Genomic DNA, 23,309 nt, shown 5'->3' with positions numbered 1-23,309 from the left:
TTTCAGATGGTGATCAGCAGTGCAGCACCCTCTGATTTATTACTGTGATGATTTCCTGGTGTGTATGTATTGGGAAGGAGGGTGTGTTTCAGATGGTGATCAGCAGTGCAGCACCCTCTGATTTACTTAAGGTGTAGAGGGAACTTTAAAAACCTCGAAATACTAAAGATGTGATTTCTAAAAGGGTTCTCCCATAAGAATATTCCCCGAAATTAAATAAACAGTAGAACAGGCATGGAGGATTTGAATGATCTGCTTAGTTTCTGTAAAAATATTTTTGCTGGTGAAAGTCAAAATTGGCTGCAAAAAAACAGGGCAGCTCCTGAACAAAAAACAAGTTAATCTTGTTTACTGGAAGGGAACAGAAAACACGCATTACAGCCTCTGTTCGTCTGTTGAACTGTACAGGAGAGGGGAGGCTTGTTCTGTTGGATTTCGTCTCTGCTGAGATTAATCAGCCATAATTTTGGGGTTGATAAATTACATATTTCTCAGTGTTTTGTTTTGGGTTTTTTTTCCTCAGCCCCACAAGCTTTGCCTCGCCTTCCATCACAGTCCTGGGGTTCTTTTGTTCTTGGTAGGAGATGGAGGTCGTCTAGGGTCACCGACAATCTAAGGCAGAGATCCTTGAGGGCCGCCACCCAGTCGGGTTTTCAGGATTTCCACAAGGAATACGAATGAGATCTGTTCGCCTGCACTGCCTCCGTTGTATGCAGGTTTATCTCCTGCATGTTCACTGTGGAAACCTCGAGGACCCCAGTTTAGGGACCTCTGTTCTAAGAGGCAGGCTAAGCCAGTCCTGCTTTTACCCTGCTGTAGATTTTAAGCTACAACTTTTTTTTTTTTCTTTCTTCCATGGAAACCAGGACTGGCTCAACCTCTCCCTTATGAGACGGAGGCAGCTAGGGTTGTTAACTTGGCTCCCTTTCTGCCGATCAGGCTGATCCAGTCTTGTTTTACCCCATTACCTGCATGGGCTTAGGGTGACTGGACCAGCCTGATCAGAAGGCATGGAGCCAGCCGCAATGCCTTAAGGGCAGCATGGGTGTAGCTCTTGCCAGCCCTCATGGCCACCCCATACTGAAGCATCACTTTGTGATTTTTTTTTTTTTGTTTTCTCATGAAGGATCCGAGGAGTTATGGCTGAGACAACTCTCACCAAGTTCTTCCAAATGGGGGAGGGAAGAGATCTCCTTAGCAGATCTCATTTCAGAAACATTATTTGTGGTCTGTACGGGGTTTCCTTCTAAACTTAAAGGGGGCCTGCCTTCAGTGCAGATTTTACATAGCAGGAGGAATTTTCAAAGCTTGGTCGGGCACAACGTGGGTGAGAGCGGGGCCTGCTGGTAAAGTGGTTGAATCCGGCTTTGGATTTTTCTGCCAGCTGCTGTTACTGCAGTGCGCGCATCAAAAAAAGGGGCGTGTCGGGGGCGAGAAAACTGCACGCGGGCTTCTAATGTTAAACAAAATGCACACAGACGTGCCTTATGTCCTCTTTAGAGATGATGTAAGGTGCATGCTGACAACCTGATCGCTAAACACAGGGGGGAGGGGTTAATGTTTGAACACCAGGTGGCTTCCTTCGAGCTGCAGAGTCCACTTGTACTTTAGTAGCCTCCTTACTGAAAATGTAGCCCATTCTGTTACTTCCCTTGGTACGGAGCCGCAGCCAGGCCATTTGGCACCCGTGGCCAAGTGAAGAAACGCGTCCTCACCCTGGCAGCAGCTTACAACGCCACCAGCTGGCAGACTGTTAAACGTAGAGGGGCTTTGATTTTGACCCGTCCGTGTCCTCCTGCTCCTAATAGTTTCCTGCTCTGTCTGAACCAATACGGGAATCCTGGGGCCGTGAGCTTATTTATTTATAAAAATGTATAACCCGCTCTTATTTATAATTCTGGGCAAACTACAAAATTCCATACATACGAATGCTTACAACTATCAGAAGTTTCACAGAAGAAAATATTCATACACACATCAGATATTGTTCACTATATTTAAATTACTTACATTTCTAATGTTGGCATAATGGGCATGAGCAATAGGGATAGATCAGAGGATTCAGTATCATCAGCCGTATCCAATGTACCTAATGTAAGAGGCTGGGAAACCGTCCACAAAGTTTCTCTTTGAAAATCTGGAGGACAGCTTTATAGCAGGTGCAAAGTCAACACCATGACGCGCCCACAGGAATTTCAAAATGAAATCCCAGTATGTTCCCAGCTGGTTCCATCTTCTCCCTTCTGCCCCTCCGCAGTTGCATAATTTTTAATTGTAATATTTTATATGAACAAGAACATTCAAAGCACATTCTTCGGAGGTAAAAATAACCCTTACAACACCATGCATGCTGGGGCAGATTTTAAAAGCCCTATGCCCGCCGAGCCTATTATGCATAGGCCTGGCGACGCGCGCAAGCCCCGGGACATGCGTATGTCCTGGGGCTTGAAAAAAGGGGTGGGGCGTGGGTGGTCTGGGGCATGGGCGTGGCCAGAGACCTCAGTATGGCCTCGAGGCCAGAGGATCGCGCGCGGGCACTCGGCCAGTGCGCGCAACCTACGCCTGCCCAGAGGCAGGCACAACTTGCAAAACAAAGGTATTGGGGGGGGGGGGGGTTAGGTAGGGCTGGGGGGCGGAAGGAAAGTTCCCTCCGAGGCCGCTTCGATTTCGGAGTGAACAGGGAAAGCCATTGGGGCTCCCCTAGGGCTCGGCGCGCGCAAGGGGGTGCACACTTGTGCACCCTGTGCGCGCCGATGCCCATGACCTTCCCCCTACCCTAACTTCCCTTCCCCTAACCAACCTGCCCACCTGTGCTGTTCTTCGCCTTTCTGCCTGCCTCTCCGCCTTGCATTCCACTCGGATGGATCTCTGGTTTTGATTTTGGCTTGCTGCTTGACTTTGATTGAACTTTGCCTGCCACTGACCACTGCTTGGACCCTGACTCTGATTGAACTCTGCCTGCCATTGACCACTGCTGACTCCAACTCCGCTTGTATTCCTCCTGCCCCGGACCCTGGTTTACGACTCATCTGCCTTGACGGATCTTCACCTCTACAGCAGAGGCCTGCGCCTAAGTCCTGCCAGCCCTGGCACCTGAGGTCGCAACCTAAGGGGAATGAGGGCTGGTATAGGTGAAGCTCCAGTTGGGTCTCTGTCACAGCCAGCTCCACCAGCCGATGATGGGGACCTGCAGGGCTCCTCCCTGCGGGTTGCGCCAACTCTACCTCAGCCCAAGTGTCTACGCCCTCAACAATTGGGATGAATAAATATATTGTTTTTCAAAATGACCTACATGTAGGTTAGCCAAGTTAGGGCAAATGATGATCCCATGGCTATCCGACAGGGCTGGAGATAATAGTCTTATCCAAACAAAAAATAATTAGATTGCAACACGACTTCTTCAGTTGTGCCAGGAACTCACTATGTACTCACAGGGCGCTGGTCTATTTGTCACTATCCTATCGGTTGTGCCTAGCATCACTTGGTGTGGAATGTTAGTGTAAAGTGATGAAATGTCCATATTACTGACCATCACCAGGCAGCTTATCAATACTGTCAAGTTTCTGTAACATGGCCAATGTACCCTAAATGTAAAACCCAAACAGCGTCCTGAAGAAAACAGTCCAAAAACTTTGCTAAGGGTTCTAAAACTGAACGTTTACTAGAAACTATAGGGTTCAAAGAAGGGTTATTTATAGATTTATGAATTTTTGGTAAATCATAAAACACCAAAGAACAAGGATGCTTAACCTAAAAAAAAACCCTTCTCCTTCATGGTAAACAATCCCAATTTATCAGCTTCTTTTAAAATATTACGGATACTTTCTTGGATATTCACTAGGGGACCACCTTCTGGTATTTTTATAAAACCAGGTATCTTGTAATTGACTTAAAATTCCTTGTATATAATCAGCTTTATCTGGCACCACTACAGTTCCACCCTTGGCTGCCGGTTTCACGACCAGGGCTTTTTTTGTTGTGTTCTGTATTAAGATTGTAATAGGTCTTCCTCTGCAAGCATGCCATCTCTGAGAAATCGTGCAATACACTATCTTTAGAAGTAGAAATATACAGTGATACAGGGGGTCTCCAAGAAGATGGCCCTTTTTATAATCAACAAACCTAGTGCCCCCTCCCCACCCCCATCTAAGCTCCAAAATATAATTTAATGTGATGTTTCCTAATAAACTGGAATAATGACACCCAACAGTCAGGAGGATTATACACATTGGTCGGAACAAAAAGAAAGTCCTTGATTCAGAGCCCATCTTTGAGCTGGTGTAATAAGAGACTGAGATAAATTCACGTCAGCAGGAATGTTGGTGCGTGATTAAAAATATCTGTCAGACCTGCGTTTGATCCCCAGGTCAGGTTCTTTGCTCCCTGGGGTGACCAGGGCTGGGAGTGCGGCGGAGGCAGCATTCACAGTCCTCGAGTGGCAGAGTCTCAGCTGTTTGTTGCGCAATGGCGGCCCCTAGTGGCTGGATTTAGGGTCTAAGAAGGCAGGAGTCCGTGAGAAGCCCCGGTGCACGGCTGTGGGTTACTGGACTGTTGCTGCAATGACTGGGGCTAGTTGAGATGGGAGGTGATAAAAATAGATGAAAAGTCCCAGGCGAATGAAGCCACCAGAGGCACTTTCTGATTCAGCCGGAGCCAAAGCCTGCCAGGCCAGAAAAACAATATTGCCACATCCCTCTTCTTATCCTTCCAAAGAGCAGATCTGCATGCAGTATTTATTCCAAAGACAACCCTGGCCTTCTTCAACAGATCCACTCTCATGCCTTGACATCTTGTTTTGCTTTTTGGTTATTTTTCAAATTCCTTTTATTGCTTTCTATTAGTGCTCGAATACAGTGGAGCAAAATTTGGACTGATGCAGCCTCTCGTTAGAAAGTTTGTGCCCTTCCTAAGCACACAAGGTGTACCCTCTGCATATTGCACAATATTTAAAAAGCACATGCAGTGATCAAAAGCACTCACCCTATTCCAGTTACACATTAACTGCTATGTTGTTGTTTTACAGGGTTTTTTTCTTTTTTTTTAAGTTGTCCCCCACTGCAGTTTTCTGAAAGCCCTGAGGGTGGCGCTTGTGTGGAAGTTCAGGGCGTGACCTGCATCACAAATCACTTCACACAAAATATCTGTGACATCATCACCGATACGGACCTATCAGAGGTCAGGGGGATTCTGAGGGAAATACAAAACTGATGCATTAATATTTGTACAGGGTAAGTATTACTGCTTTCCATGTGTGCTTTCTATGGAACACTTCTAGTAGCTGTATTAGTCCTGGATAAAACTGAAGTGAAAATTTGAACTTGATTTTAGTTAATTTACCCAAAAAGGATATACAAATTCTTTATATTTTCACCTACATTTTAAGTTTTAAAATACAAATGGACAAACGGTTGAGGACAATTTCTCAAAAATAAAAAAACTACATAAAAATATTTGGCCTGGGCTATGAAAAGGAATTGTGTCAGCAGCGCTGCTGGGGCTTCCAGGCTGGTTGGCCTTTGTCTGCTCAGCTGCAGGAACATCAGATCTTAGGAAAATAGAGATATAGAAAATCAAAACTCAGCCTCAAGATGGTAACTTTCAAACCAGCACGCGGGCGCACCAAGGGACACGGCTGATTTATAACATATGCGCGTATATGCATGCGTGCTATAAAACAGCCTGGCCGTGTGCACGTGTGTCGTTTTAAGTGGTCATGCGCATGGGCGCACAAATGTCACTTCTACCACATAAATTTGGGAATTTTAAAAGAGCGTGCCGATGCCATTCACAGTTTTACCAGTTCGTCCCCAGTTCGCCCAGTTAAGAGAGAGGTCCTCCATCACCCTCCCCCCCCCCCAGTTTGATTGCATTCACTCCCCCAAAGTTAGCCCTGACCCTTAAAACCCTGAAGATCTTCCTAATTTTCTTTATTTTTTAGCGTATGCTTCATCCATAGCAGAAGTAAAGTTACGCGGCAGCGGGGTGTCTGTGTGCGCCAGATCGCAGAAGTATTTATGCGCACATCGCTGGTTCATGCCCAAAATGCCCATGCCCCTCTCAGACCACACCCACTCCCCGCCCCTTTCTCAAAATCCGCTCTGCGTGATCCCGACTTATTCATGCATCCCTTAATTAATGCACGTCTCAGGCTTTTAAAATTCACCTTTCAGTAGGTTATTTCAGCATCAGACCCAGCTAGTGACATACAAAGTTTACACTTTAATGAAAATAAGTAAATGCTTCATGAAAGGTTCAGCTATCAGCTGCTTTCTGGCTTCTTCTGTTCCAGTCCAGGTGCCGTTATCTGCAAAGAGTTCCCTAAGGTGTGAAGGGTGAGTTTGCCTATTGTTGACATTCTTGATCTCTTCCACTCTAGATATGTGGTGTTACATCCTGCCATTGGTGAAATCTCTGCCAGGCTGCGGAGAACGATGCTAACATCCTCCTGCATTGCAGAGGAAAATACCCAAGTTAGAGGCATTGGTTTCAAGAAGTCTAAAGTTCAACAAAAGAGCAATGTGCACTCTGAATAATTAAGTCACAGTCAGTTTTATAAAGCAATACGTTTAGAGAAAGAGTTGCAATTGCATAGAAAAGATTGCATGTCCAGAACCTAGTATTTGTCTTGGATATTACTCTGCACAATTGCTTGTAAAACAGTTGAAAATTCTCCTTTCCTAAAACTGACCATTCTATAAATACAATACACCAGTTCTGGGCATGCGATAATGAATTCTTTTTTTTTTTTTTGCATAATGTTTTTATTAACTTTTAGCAATAGATTAACAGCATTACAGGTACAGACAATAATCAAGCATCCAGAAAACATCAGACAAACAGAGGGTACCCAACGTCAGCAAACCTTAACCACTCCCCTCCCCCCACCCTCCCACCTTCTAACCATGCAAGGTAGGACAAGAATAGCAAGCACAGCCCAACAAGTGAAAAGGGGAGAGTACAGACCTTAATTTGGTGTAGCTTAATACAGTACAAAGAAAGTATTTACCTATACATAGGGAACTGCTATTCAAAGCAGGGCACATCTCCGATCAATAATAAGACGAACCTCCCCAGACAAGGTATTCACAAAAGGCTGCCAAATCTTGAAAATACAAAGATAGGAAGGAGGTCTTAATACAACAGATTGTGATTCTAAACACAATGGTTCCACTAGTTTCTTATGCCACATAGCTTCTGATGGAGAATCCCCTTCCAACCATTTTAGTACATACATTTCTTATCCACCATACAGCCTTTATAAAAAAAAAAATACCCTCCCCTCTTTACTCAGCCCCTCAACATCTGGGTCAACACCCAATACACACATAGCAGCTGAACCATTCAGTAATTCCTGCCACCAATCCCCCATCAATGTGCAAACTTTATGCCCAAAATGCTGCACTTCAGGACATTCCCACAACCCAAGGACCAGGGTGACCATCCGATGCCCACATTTTATTTATTTATTTATTTATTTATTTAAGGTTTTTATATACCGGCATTCATGATAAAATCACATCATGCTGGTTTACATTAAAACGGTGGTGCATAGAAAGAGAAAACAAACTGGAACTGTAGTGCGGAAGAAAGCAGTTACAAAAAACAGGGATGCTTAAACTGGGAGAGGAAGGAAAAAGAAAAGGTTAATAGCATTTTAAATATTTACAACGAACAGTTAAATGAGCTGGTTGTGTTATAGAACTTGAAGTTGAAGGACATTAGCTGGAGTCCGGGAAAGCTTGTTTCCCATGGTCAGCAATGCCTGCCCAGAACGCACGTTGAGGGTCAAAAAATCATCCCATGTAAGATTCTGAATTGTAATTCCCTAAGAGGTAGATCTTAAAAAAGTACGCGCATGCGTACTTTTGTTCGTGCAACCAGCGCAAACAAAAGTACGCCGGATTTTATAAGATATGCGCAGCTACGCAAAATCGCACACCCTGCCTCCATTCCGTTCTGCTTTCAATCATTTTCTGATTCACCCCTGATTGCCACTGGTAGTCTATTCCACATGCCCGGTGCAGCAATAGAAAATGCCCTGGCTCTTGTATGCATCCGATATTCCGACACTGATGGAATTGCCAGAAGCCCCTGACTTGAGGATCACAATTCTCATTTGGGCACATTTATTTATTTATTAGATTAATATACTGCTATTCTGTTTAACAATCATAAGTAGAAATCTTATTTCTTAATTTATGTGACTCCTCATAAACGGCTCTATGCATTGTAGTTAGCAATTTTAAACTGTACTATAGCATTAATTGGCAACCAGTGAAGCTTTTTCAAAAACTGTTTAACAGAAATGCCCCACGATAAGTTGAAAATAACCTGGACTGCTGCATTCTGCACCAGCTGTAAAACCCTTAAAAGTTTAGCTGGCAACCTGTGGTATAAATCATAGCAGTAGTCAATATAAGTTAACACCTATGCTTGTGCAATTGTTCTAAAATCCTCAATATCCAGACTATTTCTTAGAGGCCTTACTAATTTCAAGCTATAAAAGGCCAGCTTTGCTACCTTAGACACCTGTGCTTTAAGGGTTAGACAGTAATCCAAAGTAACTTCCAAGTTCCATATTTCCATAGATATATGCAACTCATATGACTTATGTCATGAATGTTGGTATAGAAAAGAACTAACTAACTAAATAAATAAATAATACTGAATACAAGGAGGAGGTTACAACTATTTATTACCCACCCACAAAATAGTGGTCTTTCCCCCATTTAACAGCAAACCATTGTCTTAACATTCAGTCGTTAATAGTAGCTAAGCAGCATTGGAGCGTGACCACTTGCACTTCCCCCGGGACTTCACTTGGAAAAAATACTTGTACATCATCTGCATAACACTTGTATACCAATCCCATATTTAATATCACTCTGCCCAAAGGACTTAAGAAAAGATTGAACAAACAAGGAGCCCTGAGGGACTCTAATATCCAAAGGGTACATATCAGACACATCGTTCTTTTGACATACCCTCTGTTTCCTAAAACTTAAGAAAGAACGAAACCATTGCAAGACAGTTCCTGTCACTCCATAATCCTGGAGCCTTGCTAATAACTTGGCATGACAGACTGTATCAGAAGTTGAGGCTAAGACCAACTGGACTAAAATACCTGATTTCTTAGTCTCTACTGAATGATAAATATCCAGTAGAGAAAGCAATAGTGTCTCAGTGCCACAAGCCTTTCTAAACCCACATTGTTCCCCATCAGATACATTAGCCATAATGGCAAAATCCTCCAGCTGGTTCAAAACCCACTTTTCCAGAAGCTTGGCCAGAGAGAGCAAATTAAAAATTCAAAAGTTAGCCAAATTATTACAAGGCATCGATGGATTCTTTGCAATCGGCGTTACTAAAGCCTCTTTCAACCTAATGGGCATCACCCCAATCCTTACTGAAAGGTTCAAAATATCCAACAAGCCATGCTGTAAAAAAGAACGTTTATTTGAGATAAGCAAAAAAGGACATGGATCTTGATAATTAGAAGTCTTCCGAATATCGGAAACCATATTCTGTAATCCAGTTTCATTCAATAGAACAAAAGAGCTCCAACAAGTATTGGCCACCACCTGAGCACAATTATTCTTGGTCATTCTATTAGCCTTTTTATCCTCCACCTGTGCTCTTACCGCACCGTTTTTCCTGGCCAGCACATCACTTGTTGGTCTAGCTCCCTCAAACTTCGTTTCTTTTGGTGGTGATGTCAGATCTTTTATCACCACAAACAATTCCAAGGGCCGCATCTCAAAAAAGATATAGTTGCGATGGAGAAGGTACAGATGAGGGCAACCAAAATGATAAAGGGGATGGAACCAGCTCCCCTATGAGGAAAGGCTGAAGAGGTTAGGGCTGTTCAGCTTGGAGAAGAGATGGCTGAGGGGGGATATGATAGAGGTCTTTAAGATCATGAGAGGTCTTGAATGAGTAGATGTGACTCGGTTATTTACACTTTCGAATAATAGAAGGACTAGGGGGCATTCCATGAAGTTAGCAAGTAGCACATTTAGGACTAATCGGAGAAAATTATTTTTCACTCAATGCACAATAAAGCTCTGGAATTTGTTGCCAGAAGATGTGGTTAGTGCAGTTAGTGTAGCTGGGTTCAAAAAAGGTTTGGATAGGTTCTTGGAGGAGAAGTCCATTAATGGCTATTAATCAAGTTTACTTAGGGAATAGCTTAGCCACTGCTATTAATTGCATCAGTAGCATGGGATCTTCTTAGGGTTTGGATACTTGCCAGGTTCTTGTGGCCTGGTTTGGCCTCTGTTGGAAACAGGATGCTGGGCTTGATGGACCCTTGATCTGATCCAGCATGACAATTTCTTATGTTCTTATTTAAAGATCTACTAAACTTGGCTTTATAATAGTTTATTTTCCTAGTCTCCTGTAGTACTCTGTACTCTTTGAAAACATCATTACATTTCTTTTTTTGCTCATTTGTTTTGGTCTTATGCCTTTCTTAATTCCTTCTGTTTTACCAGTAGCCCAGTAGAAAACCAGAGAGCCCTATGTTCCCTAACTCTTAATTACTGCTTTCGCAGATGCACATTCCTCATAAATACCCTTAATGGTGGTATTCCACCAATCAACTGCCTCATCTGGTGCATTTAAAATAATGGAATCGCAATTATCATTCCATTTATATAACATCCTGTCAACATCTGTTGATTCCTGGATTTTAAATGCGGTAGTACATTTTGTCTTATCTGCTTCCCCAAGCATACCCGAAGCAAAATCAGGGAATGGTCAGACCATGGAACCTCAATAACGGCTTCCACAGAAATCATATCCTTTGATCTCCGTTCTTCTGAAATTAATACCAAATCCACGATGTGCCCTGCACCATGAGTTGCACTGTTAATCAACTGATCTAAGCCAGCTGCTTCCAAATAGTCCCTAATGGACCTGCACCACTGAAATCGAGTCAACTCAAAATGCAAATTAAAATCCCCTAAAACCATTGACTATTTAAATCTCAAATTTAAAGCAGTAACCATCGTCATTACGGCCTACATTTCTACAACTGATGCCCCTGGAGGGATATATAACAAACAAAAGACCCCTAACCTGGTCTTAAATAAAATCCCCATCACATTTTCTTGGTCGATGATGCTGTAGAAATCCTGCTTGAGGTTCTTCCACTGTTGCCTCTGATTGGGAGACTGAGTAAATATCCCACTTTGTCTATGAAGAGCTTGCAGTACCTGGTGGAAAACATCTGGAGAGAGTGCTTTGCTCCATCCCTCCAACTGCAGCCACCATGGTATGAAAATAGCCAGAGGTGGTAAGCTTAACAATTTGACAAATCCAGGTGTGGCGTGAGACCCGACTGCCTGAAGATCAACGTCTGATTTTAACTCCTCATTGAGGGCCCTAAAGGCTATTGAGCTCAGTACATGCAGATTACTTCTTCCTCTGGCTGACTCTGAAGTTACGTGGGCAGAAGCACAGCTCCCTGCATGCTTTCCTCTACTGTTCTTGTCCTCTTTGGCCTCTTCCTCTGAATCTCTCTCTCTCTCTCTTTCCTTTACCTCCTCCTTTCTCTCTCTGTCTCCATTTACCTTTTCCTCTTCTTCCTGCACCTCTCCTCTTTTGCCTCCTCCTCTCTCTGCATCTCCTCAACTCCATATCTCCCTCAGCTCCTTTAGTCCTGACAGCCTCTTCTCATCCATCTGGAAACTCACAATGCATCCTGTTTAAATAGCTTTTGGACTGTCTGCCAACCACACTTCCTGCTCAGCTATGGAGGAGACACGGGCACTTCAGAAGTTATTTAAGCTCCAACAAATGCCTTATTAATTAGGATCATACAGGCAGGCCCCGCCAGCTCCCCCAGGCCACATACACTGTCTAACTTCCTGTTTTCTGAGTCCAGGAAATGCTTCCCTTTTACCCAGGATCCAGGAACTTCTCATACAATTGTCATCTGATGCAGGAGACTCTCACGGCATAGGGGTGACTTGCTATGTATGTCTAGGCTAGATGTCAGCAGAATAGTTGCTGATGAAGTAGTTTGACAGCAGGAAATAAACACGAATATAAGACAAAATGATAACTTGCAGACAAAGTCCATAAGGGCATCTAGTCACCTGTGGCTGGTTCTTCACCTCAGCACGAAGTTAAATAGTCTCTAGTTGAGAGCTTTATGCCAGAAATAAATTATAACTAACAAATTAAATATCTTTCAAGGGAGCTGACCCCAGGTAGGTTAGACAAGTAGAAGCAGGTGCTCCAGCAAATCTCCAGACTTCCTCCAGTGATCTGCTGGCGGGACCGTTGCAAGGGATGGGCAAGAACGGTGGCTGCCCTGGGTGCCATGTGAGGAGGGGGTGCTATGTCACCATTTTTAGTTGGTCTGTGAGAATGCAAGCACACCAGCCCATAAGGTAAAGGAAGTGCTGAAAGCACCCTTTGCCCAGGGCACTGTTTCATTTCCCCCCACCTGCCCTACCTCTTGGGAAGCTCTGGCTACTTGGGACTGGGTTCAGTTGTTGCCTATTGGAGAGGAGAAGCTAGGATCTGGCTCCCAGGTCAGTCAGATGCTCTCCTTCTGGTCTAATCATTTTTGGATTGCAGGCTGGAACAGGTTGACTGGGAGTTGAACTCTGACTGAGCTCCTGGATGGCTTGAGGCATTTTTACGTCTCTCAGGTTTTGGTCTACTCCCTTTCACTCTGATGGGTTTATAGGTGGTAGATTAGAGGGTCAGATTCTAACCAAAACAGTCCTTGGCTTTTTTAGTCTCCCATGAGGCTCCACATTTTTTCTCCTTGCCTCAGTTGATGTCTTCATCTATCACTTCTTCCATTTCTCAAGGACTCTTTTTTCGGGGGGGGTGGGGGGGGTGCAGGATCTCATCATCCTGGCCATAAATTAATGGTGCAGCCTTTCTGGTATTCTTTTGCTTAGCTGCTCCCCTATGATTAAGGACAGTAAATGTGGATGCCTGTGGACTTCAGTTATAGTTACTGGATCTGTTTTTAATTTTGCAGTGCTCTTTATTTATTTATTTATGCCATTTTTATACCTTCTTTAACAATACAAGATTGAACAAGACGGTTTACAATAATTTCAAAATAAAATCAATCAGAAAATAATATAAATATATTTTGTAAAATTAAAATAAAATATTGTAAAAATATAAACTAACATATAAAGTAAAATAAACTATAAATAACAAAATAAAATAAGATAAAATAAAAATCAGTAAGAGAGAAATACAATTTGCATAATAATTCCTTATACTTGTAAAAACTACACTCTATGTTCCCTATACTTGAATTACTAAAAGAAATCAAGGAGCAGCCAGAAAAATCGAAGAATACGAAAACCTAGATGAGAAAATTCCAGTGTAAGTGATTTCTAATGATGATCTGTAAGTTAAGTTATTTGCTCATAGCTACGAATGCTTCTTTGAATAGATAAGTTTTTAAAGATTTTTTAAAATCTTTTACGTCCGAGATTTGCCTTAGGACATTTGGGAGGGAATTCCATAATATAGGCCCTGCTATGGAGAACGCCCTTTCTCTTGTGACGCTCTTGTATTCTGGGAGCGCCATTTTTGTACAGTGCTGGTTCTCTGGCAGTCTGCTCCACCTTGGGGTATTAGGCACAGGCCTAATACCTACCTTGGGGTATTAGGCCTGTGCTTTCACTGCCGTTTGTGCCATTGGGATTGCTGTGGCAGCTCTGTCTCTTTTTTTTTTTTCTTCTCCCTATGGCTCACACTTCAGGGTTCACCAGCAGGTTGGCCTCCCTCAGCTCTGCACCACGGTGGACCCTTTTCTCTTGTGCCGGCATCCTACTGTTTCCTTAAATCCTCTAAGGAAAGAGTGAGGAAGAAAAATACCATTATTGTCCTGAGCCCTAAGGCCAAAAGATGAAACATTAGCACCAATACATTTTCAAGTTAATAACCTGAATCCGGTTTCCCATCTTGCTACTGTAAGGGAGAAGATAAATGGGACAGTAATAGTCTTGTATGCTCCATGTGGGACCCTGGGCAAGGATTGCCATCAGCCCCCGGCATTCACCCTCCCCGATTGGCTACCCCCATGTTGGGCCAGGATGGGCTGCTTTTGGCTAGCCTGGGGAGAGCACGGGCACCTCTGGGCGGCAGTGAGAAATATATGGAAGGAGGGGCCAAATGGCTCATAGCTCACCCACCCCTTGCCTCTGTCTTCCCACTCTTATTACTGGCAATGGACTCTCTGATTGTTGTGCAAGCACTATCTTATTGACAACATCCAAAATAAGCTCTTCTCAAGCCTGGGCCCCTTTGAGCCGTGATCCCACTTCCTGGTGTCCATGCTAAATGAGTCCCTCACTCACAGGGTGTCTCGCTCTTTAGTTACAGCCACCGTGTTTCTTCATTCCATTTTATTTTTATCTAAACTGAGCAACCCTCTGTTGAACCAACATAACTTTTCTACAATATATATTTATTGATTGCATTTTTATCATTACATCCGAGCAACACTTGTTTGGAACAACATGTAGGGATAAGAAATAAAAAAAAAAAAGGAAAAACAATTTAAGAAAATAAAATACTTAAATCTCTCATATCCTCTTCAGTCCACAAATGATAGAGGATTACCAAGCCCAAAATCAAAAGAAAAAATTATAGAAGAAAATGTAGCTGAACGTGGAGAAGAGATCTTCCAAATTGTACTGCGCCTGTATCTGCCGGGAGGATATTAATTTCTGGATTCACGGTAGATGGAGCAATAGTCTGCGCACGCTTATCATTAAGGAAAAAAGTAAATTGAGAGGGATCACTAGACATATTTTATCCCCTTAAATTTAGCAACACATTTACAAGAGAAATATAACCGAAATGACAGCAGGTCTCAACAATAACAATCTCTTCCTTGTAACTTGAGTTGACTTAGAAACATCAGGAAACATCCAAACTTTTAATCCTAGAAAGGGAACTTCCCTATTACGGAAAAACAAATATTCAAAATGAAATCTCGGTCTAAATCAATAGCAAAAGTCACAAAGGGACAGCCGCGCGGGCGCACATGTACGCATGTATACCAGCTCGCAGCAATGGATGCAGCCACTCCATAACATACACATACATATGTGCACGTGATATAAAATTGGCAGTATACACGTACATGTGTGCGCAAATGCCGTCTTTACCGCGTAAGTGGGGGGATTTTGCTAGGCATGCACGCCAATGCAATTTTCAGTTTCCCCAGTCCGTTTCCAGTTCGCCCAGGGCAAGGCTAGGACTTCCTAACCCTATTAATTAACCCGTCTCCCTTTTAGCCCCAACCCTTCAAACCTCGCTAACTAGCCTCGGTTGTTTTATTATTCTAGTTACACGCCATCCATAGCAGAAGTAAAGATGCGCGGATAGGGACTCCGGCGCGCGCTTGTGCGCGTAATTATGCATGTTTTAATGGTAAAATCCCAGAACACCCACACCCCACCCAGACCATGCCCATTCCCCTCTCCTTTTTTTTCCCAAAAATGTTTTGTGCAAGTACCAGGAGATTCTCGCGCGCTTTTTAATATCCACGCAGTGAACGCCAGCCCGAGAGCCATGCGTATCTCCCAGCTTTGGCGCACACCAAGCTTTTAAAATTTACCCTTAAGTGTAGAAATCTCTATTCCTTTGTCTGATGGTTGTTCCGGGAAAGAAGACAAATGAGACATATCAGGAAGAGCTTGAATTTCCCCCTTCTCTTGAGGAGACCTTTGAATAGTTGCCAAATAATAAGCCTCCGAAAGGGGGGAGAAATTTTCAGAAACTTTTAGAGTCTCAAGAAAATATCTACGAAGCATTTCCATTGGAGAAACAAGTCTCTTTCTTGGAAAATTAATAATTCGAATATTATGTCCAAGAAAAACCTTTTTTAGGTTTTCCATTTTATTTTGCAAATAAAGATGACCCCTGGAGATAACCCCAACCGAGTCTTGCAAAGCTTTCTCTTTGGATTCACTTTGTTCCACTTTCTGTGAAAACAAAGATATTTGTTCTTGTATACTGTGTTCAGCCATTGATAAATCTTGATGTTAAAAGACAAACTGGGCCACTTCAGAGGAAAAATTCATAATTGCTTCCCAAATAATATTCAAGGTAATATTAGAGAGCTTAGCAGAACAAACAGAAAATACCAAGTATTTGAAACACTCTCCAAAGTGGGCAAGATAGCAGAAGCAGCTAGAATTGCAGATTCAGAAGCCTCCCTCAACGATCAGCCCCTCGGCCCAAGTGGCTCTCATCGCTGGTATGATATCATCTGACTGCGACCGAACATGAACACCATTCTCTGTGTTGACCGTTGAAACCCCAGATTGAGGAGGTGCCTGGAGAAGCTCTGGAGTTAAAAGATGCCTTGGAGTCAGGGAAGGCTGCCGATGAACCTTCGTCCGGCAAGCTGTCCAATGACTGCTCAACGGAGGTCCCATGGGAGGGCTCCCAGACACCGAGCTCGGAGCAGCTGACTGATTGGAGACCCCCAAAGCTGGACTGGGGCTCTAAAACTGGGACAGCGACTTAGGAGCAACAGCAGGACTGGATTCAGCAGCAGGATTCAATTTTGCAGGTGCTGATTTCGAAGACATTTTAGTGTTGGCTGGGGCTGGAAGAAATGCAGGTCTACAAGAAGCAGGGTACGACAGCAGACTGGGCAGGCATGAGATACAAAAATGCACAAGCTGTTTAGGAAAGAGTGTACATGGTGCCATTCTGTCTCTGGTGTTTGCTGAAGTAGATTAGCTTCAGAATGCACTGTGGATTTCTGTGAATCAGGTTTGACAGGTGATAGTGTGGAGACAGACTTAGGCACCGCTTTCAAACTGCTTTTAGTGGCAATAAATATCAGATTTTTTTAAAACTCTTTATTTTAATATTTTCAGGCATACAACAGAAAACACTTCAAAGGAAATCTCTTCCATATCATATAAGTACAGCACACATAAAAAATGGTATTTTGTCATATTTGTGTACCTTAATGTTGAAGTGCCCACTAGATAATCATGGTAGAGGCCTCAGATGGCAAGATATTTGGAGTGCTCATTCTTAAGGTCATATTGTAACATTTCAATGTCTGCTATATCTTTAACTTGCAAGCACCAATACTCTGTTTGGTCCCCAAACCCTAGACCACCACCAAAACCTCACCTCGAGTTACCAAATGACCCTTCTATAGTGGTATAAAAAGTTGACTAATATGAGTGCCTTACAAAGAGTCTCTCTCTCTCTCTCCCTCCTGAGACTTGGAAATGCATATGGACCTCTGCACACCACACTAGAGGGGATGTGGCCAGATAGGCACATACATTCACAGGCGGTGGTTCTGCCCAATAGCTAGCTGTTTTTGGATGCACGTTACTCAACAAATTGTGGATATTCTTGGTTTCCCTGTTCGAGTGGCACTGGGAAGATGGCAAGGGTCCCTAGTTCCAGTTAAACATAGGGCTTTGGTGGGACAGTTTCTTCTAGTGGCAAGATTTACTATAGCAACCTTCTGGAAGCTGGGTCCAAACATTAAATACCCCTCATTTTCGTAAACTCCTCCCCTTTGACTACATTTTCGGAATTTGCATACGCATTGTGCGATGCCCTAATGCCCGCGATAACGCCCTAAACGCATTTTGATGAATGACTCTGTTAGCTACATACTAAATCAGAAAAAAACTTAGCTTCAGTAGCCTTCCAGACAGTTCTCTGTTCATAAAACATAACCGACGCTGTCAGCGTTTTGCTATTAAAGGTTCTGACAGGGTGACTTCAGTGTGAAAAGATAAATGCTAAAGTGGACATGCCTCCAATATCTCAACTAGATGTGGAATTTCAAATATCAGATAATATAAGTGCACAAAACGCCTACATCAGTTGATTCAAAGGGTTGAATGCCAGAAGCAGTGATCTTAAAAGGAAAAAAATCTCCACGGTGGTGGAGTCGGAAAACCACTCCTCAAAATGATAATGTTTTCGACTAGATAGAATGTCCATGCTGGCTGAGTAAAATCATAATGCTGTTATCACCAAACAGACATCTTGCGTGGTTCCTACCCCCGTGGGCAGAAGAAAAGTACCACGGCGGCGTGGTCTTGATATGCCCATGGGGTTCCCACCCCCTGCCGGCACACGAGAAGAATCACGGTGGCGCAGTCTTGCTGATGTGCCTGTAGGGTTCCCATCCCCGCAAGCACAAGAAAAGAACTGCAGCAACACGATGACATGCCCGAGGTGTTCTCATATGGGCTGGAGGAAGAGGCCAGGCCGGGCGTTGCCTTCTATCAGCTCACCTTAGCCCCCTTCCCTTCCCTTCCCTCCCCTTTTAGTGAGAACGGAAGAGAAGTGCAGGGAAGCTGAGCTAAGTGAAAGGGAAAGAAAAGGGAGGGGAGGTGTAAGTGAGAGGGAGGGGAAGGAGAGAGGAAGGGGGAGGGTGTGAGTGAGAGAGAAGGGACGTGGGGGAAGGGGAAGGGAGAGAGGTGTGAGTGAGAGGGAGGAGATGTGAGGGAAGTGGGGTGAGTGGAGAGGAAGGAAAGGAAAGGAAAGGGGTGAATGGTGAGGGTTGAGTGAGAGGGAAGGGATGAGTGAGTGAGAGGTGGAGGCTGCAGCAGCTTGTGCATTACAGAGGAAGAGAAAAGTGTGTGTGTGTGAGCATGGGAGAAAGTGTGCGCGAGTGAGTGTCTGTGTGTTAGGATGAACATATGTGCTGGTGTGTATATATGAGAAAGAGAGAAGTCAAAGTCTGTATGCAGTACCCCTCCACCCACTAATTCATGACAATCTCAGGATGACCAGAAATCAAAAGTTCCCAGGGAATTTTTTATCTTTATTAATTTAATTATTGCATGTTATATAATGTCTGCTATTTTTAAACATTTTATTGATTTTTGGGAACTTTAAAGATATTTTTTACATGAGTTTAATTTTAATTATCAAATGTTCTGTTTGTCAGCTGTTTTGAAATATTCTCTTTTTAGTATGTTTTTACTATTATGATTTATGTTTTATATTTCTGAATTGTATTGTTTGATATTTTATGAGGAATGGTGATGTTTCTGTTTCTCCATTGTTGCACTGCATTCAACATCTGGCTTGTTGCAGTTTCCAGTTCAGTTTTTGTCTGTACATTTCTATTTATACTTTATGGTTTCTTTTTTCTGTATTTGGTGAGGGTCTGCCTGTGTTCTGTAATTATAACTGAGGTAAGATATTCTGCTAGCTTGTAGTTTCTGTGTAGGGATCTAAAGCAGCCTGGCTTGTTCTGTTTTACCAACAGGCGGTGTAGTGGTGTTTTAGGGCCTGGTGTAATATTTATAGAGTTGCCTTTTCATAGATAGGGTTGTTTGAGTGCTGGCAATTAGTCCTGTTTTGATATGGGAGTCTTGCTATATTGTAATTTGTAATTCAGTTTACTTATGACTTTCTGAGGTCCAAGCTCTCCTTAACACACCTTACAATAAGCCTAATACTATATGAGTTCCAAGTGTCATTTTTTGGTTTTTTGCAGGGTTTTCTAGTTGATGCATATAAATATAAAATACAAGTTGTAAGTGATGTTTTTACCTCAGAAGACTTTGTCCTTTCTCCTGTTGCTTCATTTTTAATTGTGCAAGGGGAGGGCTGGGGTGGGCGCAAGGCTTTAAGGTTTGCCTTGCATCGGCCCTGAATGCGTTACCCACAGACTCACACCATCCACCCATCGCCCACTTCCCCGGGGGGAAGGATGGGAGGAAGGCTGTAGGGTTCCTGGGAGTGTGAGAGGGTTGCTAGCCTCATAGAATTATCTTTAGCACTCTGTCTGCCACTCCTCTGGCAATTCTGACCCTGCAGCGCCCTTTCCTCAACAGTTCAAATAGCCAAAAGGGCTTAGACACCAAAGGGAACTGCCCCCTTTTTTTTTTTTTTTTTTGCGCTCACGCTGATTTGACCTGCGCTAGTCCTCGGGGTGCGCTATCTCTTTCCTTACTTCAGGCAGCAGATTGCCTTCAGCAGCCCCTGCGGGATCAAGAGAGAGAGAGAGAAAAGAAGACACCCGGGCTTCACAGCCATCAAATTTTATTTTCTGCTCTGCAGCAAAATTTGTTTTACACTTCTTGAAGAGTGTCATGAACCAGGTGCCTTGCAAAGCATTTTATTTTGTTCACACACAACGGTGCAGAGGGGGGTGTAACTCTCCTACCTGGCCTTCATTCTTATTCTGGGCTGTGTCCGGACAATGTTGTTTTGTGGGGAGGGGCCAGAAGAAGATTCCTAGAACGGATGGGCACGGTGCCAGTGCCATGATAGCACTGGCTGTTTACTGCCCTTTGCTCCGACACCCCCAAGCAGGGGTGGATCATGGCTCCCATTCTCTTATAGGTGGAAACCAGAGCCCTGGGCTGAAAGTCAGAGTGGGAATTTATCATTTTCCAGATTCCTAGGCTGTGAGAAAGTCACCGATCTCACACAAAACCGAGCGGCTCCTCTCCCCGGGTCCTTATTAATATTGCACAGCACCCAGGGCAGGTTTTTTTTGGAGCTGCTATTCCGGTAACATCCGCAGGTCTGCCAATGATGTCAGAAATGAGCAGGGACGAGCTGGTCTTCTTCGTGAATGGCAGAAAGGTACGGCTGGCCCCGCTGTTCTCCCTTTTGAGTGCTGGCTCGCTTCATGTTGGTGCTGTATTGCTTATAGAGATTTCTCTTCCATTACCGCATCCTAACGTGCTGTCCTCAGTAGCGTGAGCAGCGCTAAGTGCAATGGTGGGAAGGGCCTGCACAGCGTAAGGCGCTCAGTCCCCGAATAGTTTTGTGAGTAATGTGGCGGAATGTGCCCCTTCGGGGAAACTTGCGTGCCGTAGGGCTCGACGGTGGAATTTCCACGCGAAAGGCGCAGGGCGACGGAGTCACCGGTCGTAAGGTGATCGGTCAGTTCAAAACAAAAAGGAAGGACACAGAGGCTGAAAAGTTAGCAAAGCAGCTTGAAGTTCCATATTTTCACTTGTTCGAACTCAAACATTTTTGTCTTGGGAGATGGGCATTGCACTTTTTTTTTTTTATTGCCCAGGGAAGAATCCTTCTCTCTGTCAGGTTTGCTTTGGCCATGAATTTTCCCACCTAGCCCTGTATGGCACGACTGGTGCTACCTTAAGCCTGCTGGGCAGACTGGATGGACTGGTCCTCTTCTGCCGTCATTTCCTATGTTTCTGTATGTTACTTGGCAGCTTTCCGATTCGGTGGCTGCTCCTGCCGATCACCTGTTAACACTGATTGGCTTCTCTTTTACACTTCGCATCTTGCAGGCTATAAACTCAGTCCTCTTTCCGTTGTGTGCGCCTGACTTTCTCCAGATTTTTGATTGAAATGGGTTTTTGGGGTTTTTTGGTTTTTTTTCGTTTGGCCGGCCAGCTTCCTTCCTCTCCTTTTGGGCTCCCAGCACAATTAGAACTGGCTCCTACTGGGAGCCCAAGTTTCCCACCACCCATCTAACCCCCGCCATCTCTGCAAAAATTCAGAGACTCAGATCCTGGTAAGCTGTGTGAGCCTGAGTCTGTCCAGGGCTCCCCTCCCTTCCTTGAGGGCTATTAGTGCTGCTTCTGCAGCATCCCAGGTCCCGGCCGGCCTCAAGAGCCAAAGTCAGGCTTGGGAAGGGAACTCTCCAGGGGAGCCCTGTTTACTCTTGAGAGACCCTGCAAGCGGTTCATCATAATTATCACAACTGTTATTGCTATGATAAACTTGGAAGCCCTGAGTGCGTTGTGCAATGAAGTACTACTACTAACCACTAACCAGTGCACTAATTACAAGGCGCTGTTTCCTTATAACTAATCACTAGCCCAGCCAATTACCTTTCTGTCTTACCTGTGTTGTGTTAACTCTAGGGCTGTTACTGTCACTGTCCAGTGAAAGGGCATAGAATGGCCCATGGTTAGGTCTTTGCAGGAATGGGAGGGACTACGTGGGGGAAAAAAAAAAAGACCAATTTCTGTTAGAAAAGTCATATTTTAACTTTTTAAAGTTTAAAGGTTGTTCTTAAAACCTGAACATTAAAACCTTAACTTCCCTCCCTGTTTAATGTTTTACTTTGCACGTATTAATCTGTTTTCATTCCACGTGTTCTGTTTCGCTGCTTGTGATTACGATTTAATTTGCATCTCCTCTAGGGCCTTGGTGTAGGCGACTCATAAATATTAAATAAACGTGAATCGTCTAAAAGAGCCCTGTGACTCCTTCCTTTTCTAGGTATTTGTAAATTTATATCTCTTCCTGAGGGCGATGCAGCGTGGAAGTCCAACAGAATCCACTAATCAGCTGTAACTGCTTTGTTTCCTGGGGCAACAAATAAAAAAAGAAATGAAAGGTTCCTGTCTGCCACCTATTGATCAAGGCCGGGTACATTTTTGGGGTGCGTGGAGGGGGGGAGGTACGTCAGTGAACACTTTTACAGCTTCTCTGGCACAGACGTTTCTTTAGCAAAACACCACAACACAGTCACCGTCTTTGACTGACAATTTAAACTACAGTGCAGAAAAAAAATTATTGCTCAAAGAGTTGCACGATTTAATTCTGGTATAGATTGGTAATATTCACTTCCAGCACTCTCCCGGCCTCGATCTCTGGTCCCCGAGTTCCTCCTCACCAGCCTGTCCTCCTCGCTCCCCTTACCAGCCCTTGCTCTCCCTTTTCCCCTGCTTTCCAGCCTCCCCTTCTCTCTCTCTCCCACTCTTCTCAGCCTTTTTCTCCTCCTCCCCCCCATCTCTCCCTTTCCATTACCCTCCTGGCTTCTTGCTTTCTCTTGGCTTACCCCCAGCCCCTCTTTATCTCCTACCCCCATCCAGCCTCTCTCCTAACCCTTCTCCATTTTCAATCTCTTATTCTTTCTCCCAATCTCTCTGCTTTCCAGCCTGCCTTTCTCCCCTAAGCGCTCCACCTTCCAGCCTGTTTCTCTCTCCTTCTCACTTAATCCCCTTAATTTCCAGCCTGTCTTTCTCTCTCCTAACTCTCAACCCCTGCCCTTCCAGATGTCTCTCTCTCCTCTAACCTGTCCCCTTGCTTCTAGCTGCTACATAGTTAGGGGGAGATCATAGTCATCACCACTGATTCCATCCCAGGCTATCTGCTCTCTCTGCTACCACCAACCTTAACCTCGCCCCCCTTCTGCTGCTTCTTCTTTCTACTTACTCGGGCCGAAGGTACCACCAATGTTCCCTTTTAAACCCACACGGACGGATGCTGTGGCCATAGTCCCCGCGGTTTCTCTTGCCACCCTCTAAGCTGGGGGTTCAACTGCCATGTGGCAACTAACCCACCCCGGCCAAATTCTGCATGAAAGCTTGAAATTCTGT

The 23,309-nt window shown here is 44.1% G+C and overlaps 1 protein-coding gene and 1 long non-coding RNA gene across 6 annotated transcripts in view; one reads left to right on the top strand and one right to left on the bottom strand.

The window, feature by feature from the left end:
• Nucleotides 1-4,088: 4,088 nt before the first annotated feature.
• On the bottom strand, nucleotides 4,089-21,907 carry LOC115086746. 3 transcript variants are annotated; one of them, XR_003855327.1, is made up of 4 exons: nucleotides 11,574-11,690; nucleotides 7,007-7,102; nucleotides 6,164-6,445; nucleotides 4,089-5,545 (listed from the first exon to the last, which is right to left on the bottom strand). It is a non-coding gene; the product is annotated as an uncharacterized LOC115086746 (long non-coding RNA). The 3 variants fall into 3 exon arrangements; XR_003855328.1 differs by lacking the exons at nucleotides 4,089-5,545; nucleotides 11,574-11,690 and adding an exon at nucleotides 21,826-21,907 and having other exon boundaries at nucleotides 6,150-6,445; XR_003855326.1 differs by lacking the exon at nucleotides 4,089-5,545 and having other exon boundaries at nucleotides 6,150-6,445.
• XDH (xanthine dehydrogenase) overlaps nucleotides 6,242-23,309 on the top strand; it is a 153,223-nt gene continuing 136,155 nt past the window's right edge. Inside the window, exon 1 of one of the 3 annotated variants that reach the window (XM_029593031.1) lies at nucleotides 6,242-6,332. Coding sequence is in view for 1 of the 3 variants with exons in the window: in XM_029593030.1 (XP_029448890.1) it covers nucleotides 20,536-20,589 (54 nt within the window). In the remaining 2 variants the exon portion in view is untranslated. Of the gene's footprint in view, nucleotides 6,333-20,360; nucleotides 20,590-23,309 lie in introns of those variants that run through there. The other 2 variants (XM_029593030.1, XM_029593032.1) reach the window with 2 other exon arrangements.

This window comes from Rhinatrema bivittatum, chromosome 3 (genome assembly GCF_901001135.1).
Source record: "Rhinatrema bivittatum chromosome 3, aRhiBiv1.1, whole genome shotgun sequence".
Classification (NCBI taxonomy): domain Eukaryota; kingdom Metazoa; phylum Chordata; class Amphibia; order Gymnophiona; family Rhinatrematidae; genus Rhinatrema; species Rhinatrema bivittatum.
This window is presented reverse-complemented; position numbering and strand designations above follow the sequence as displayed.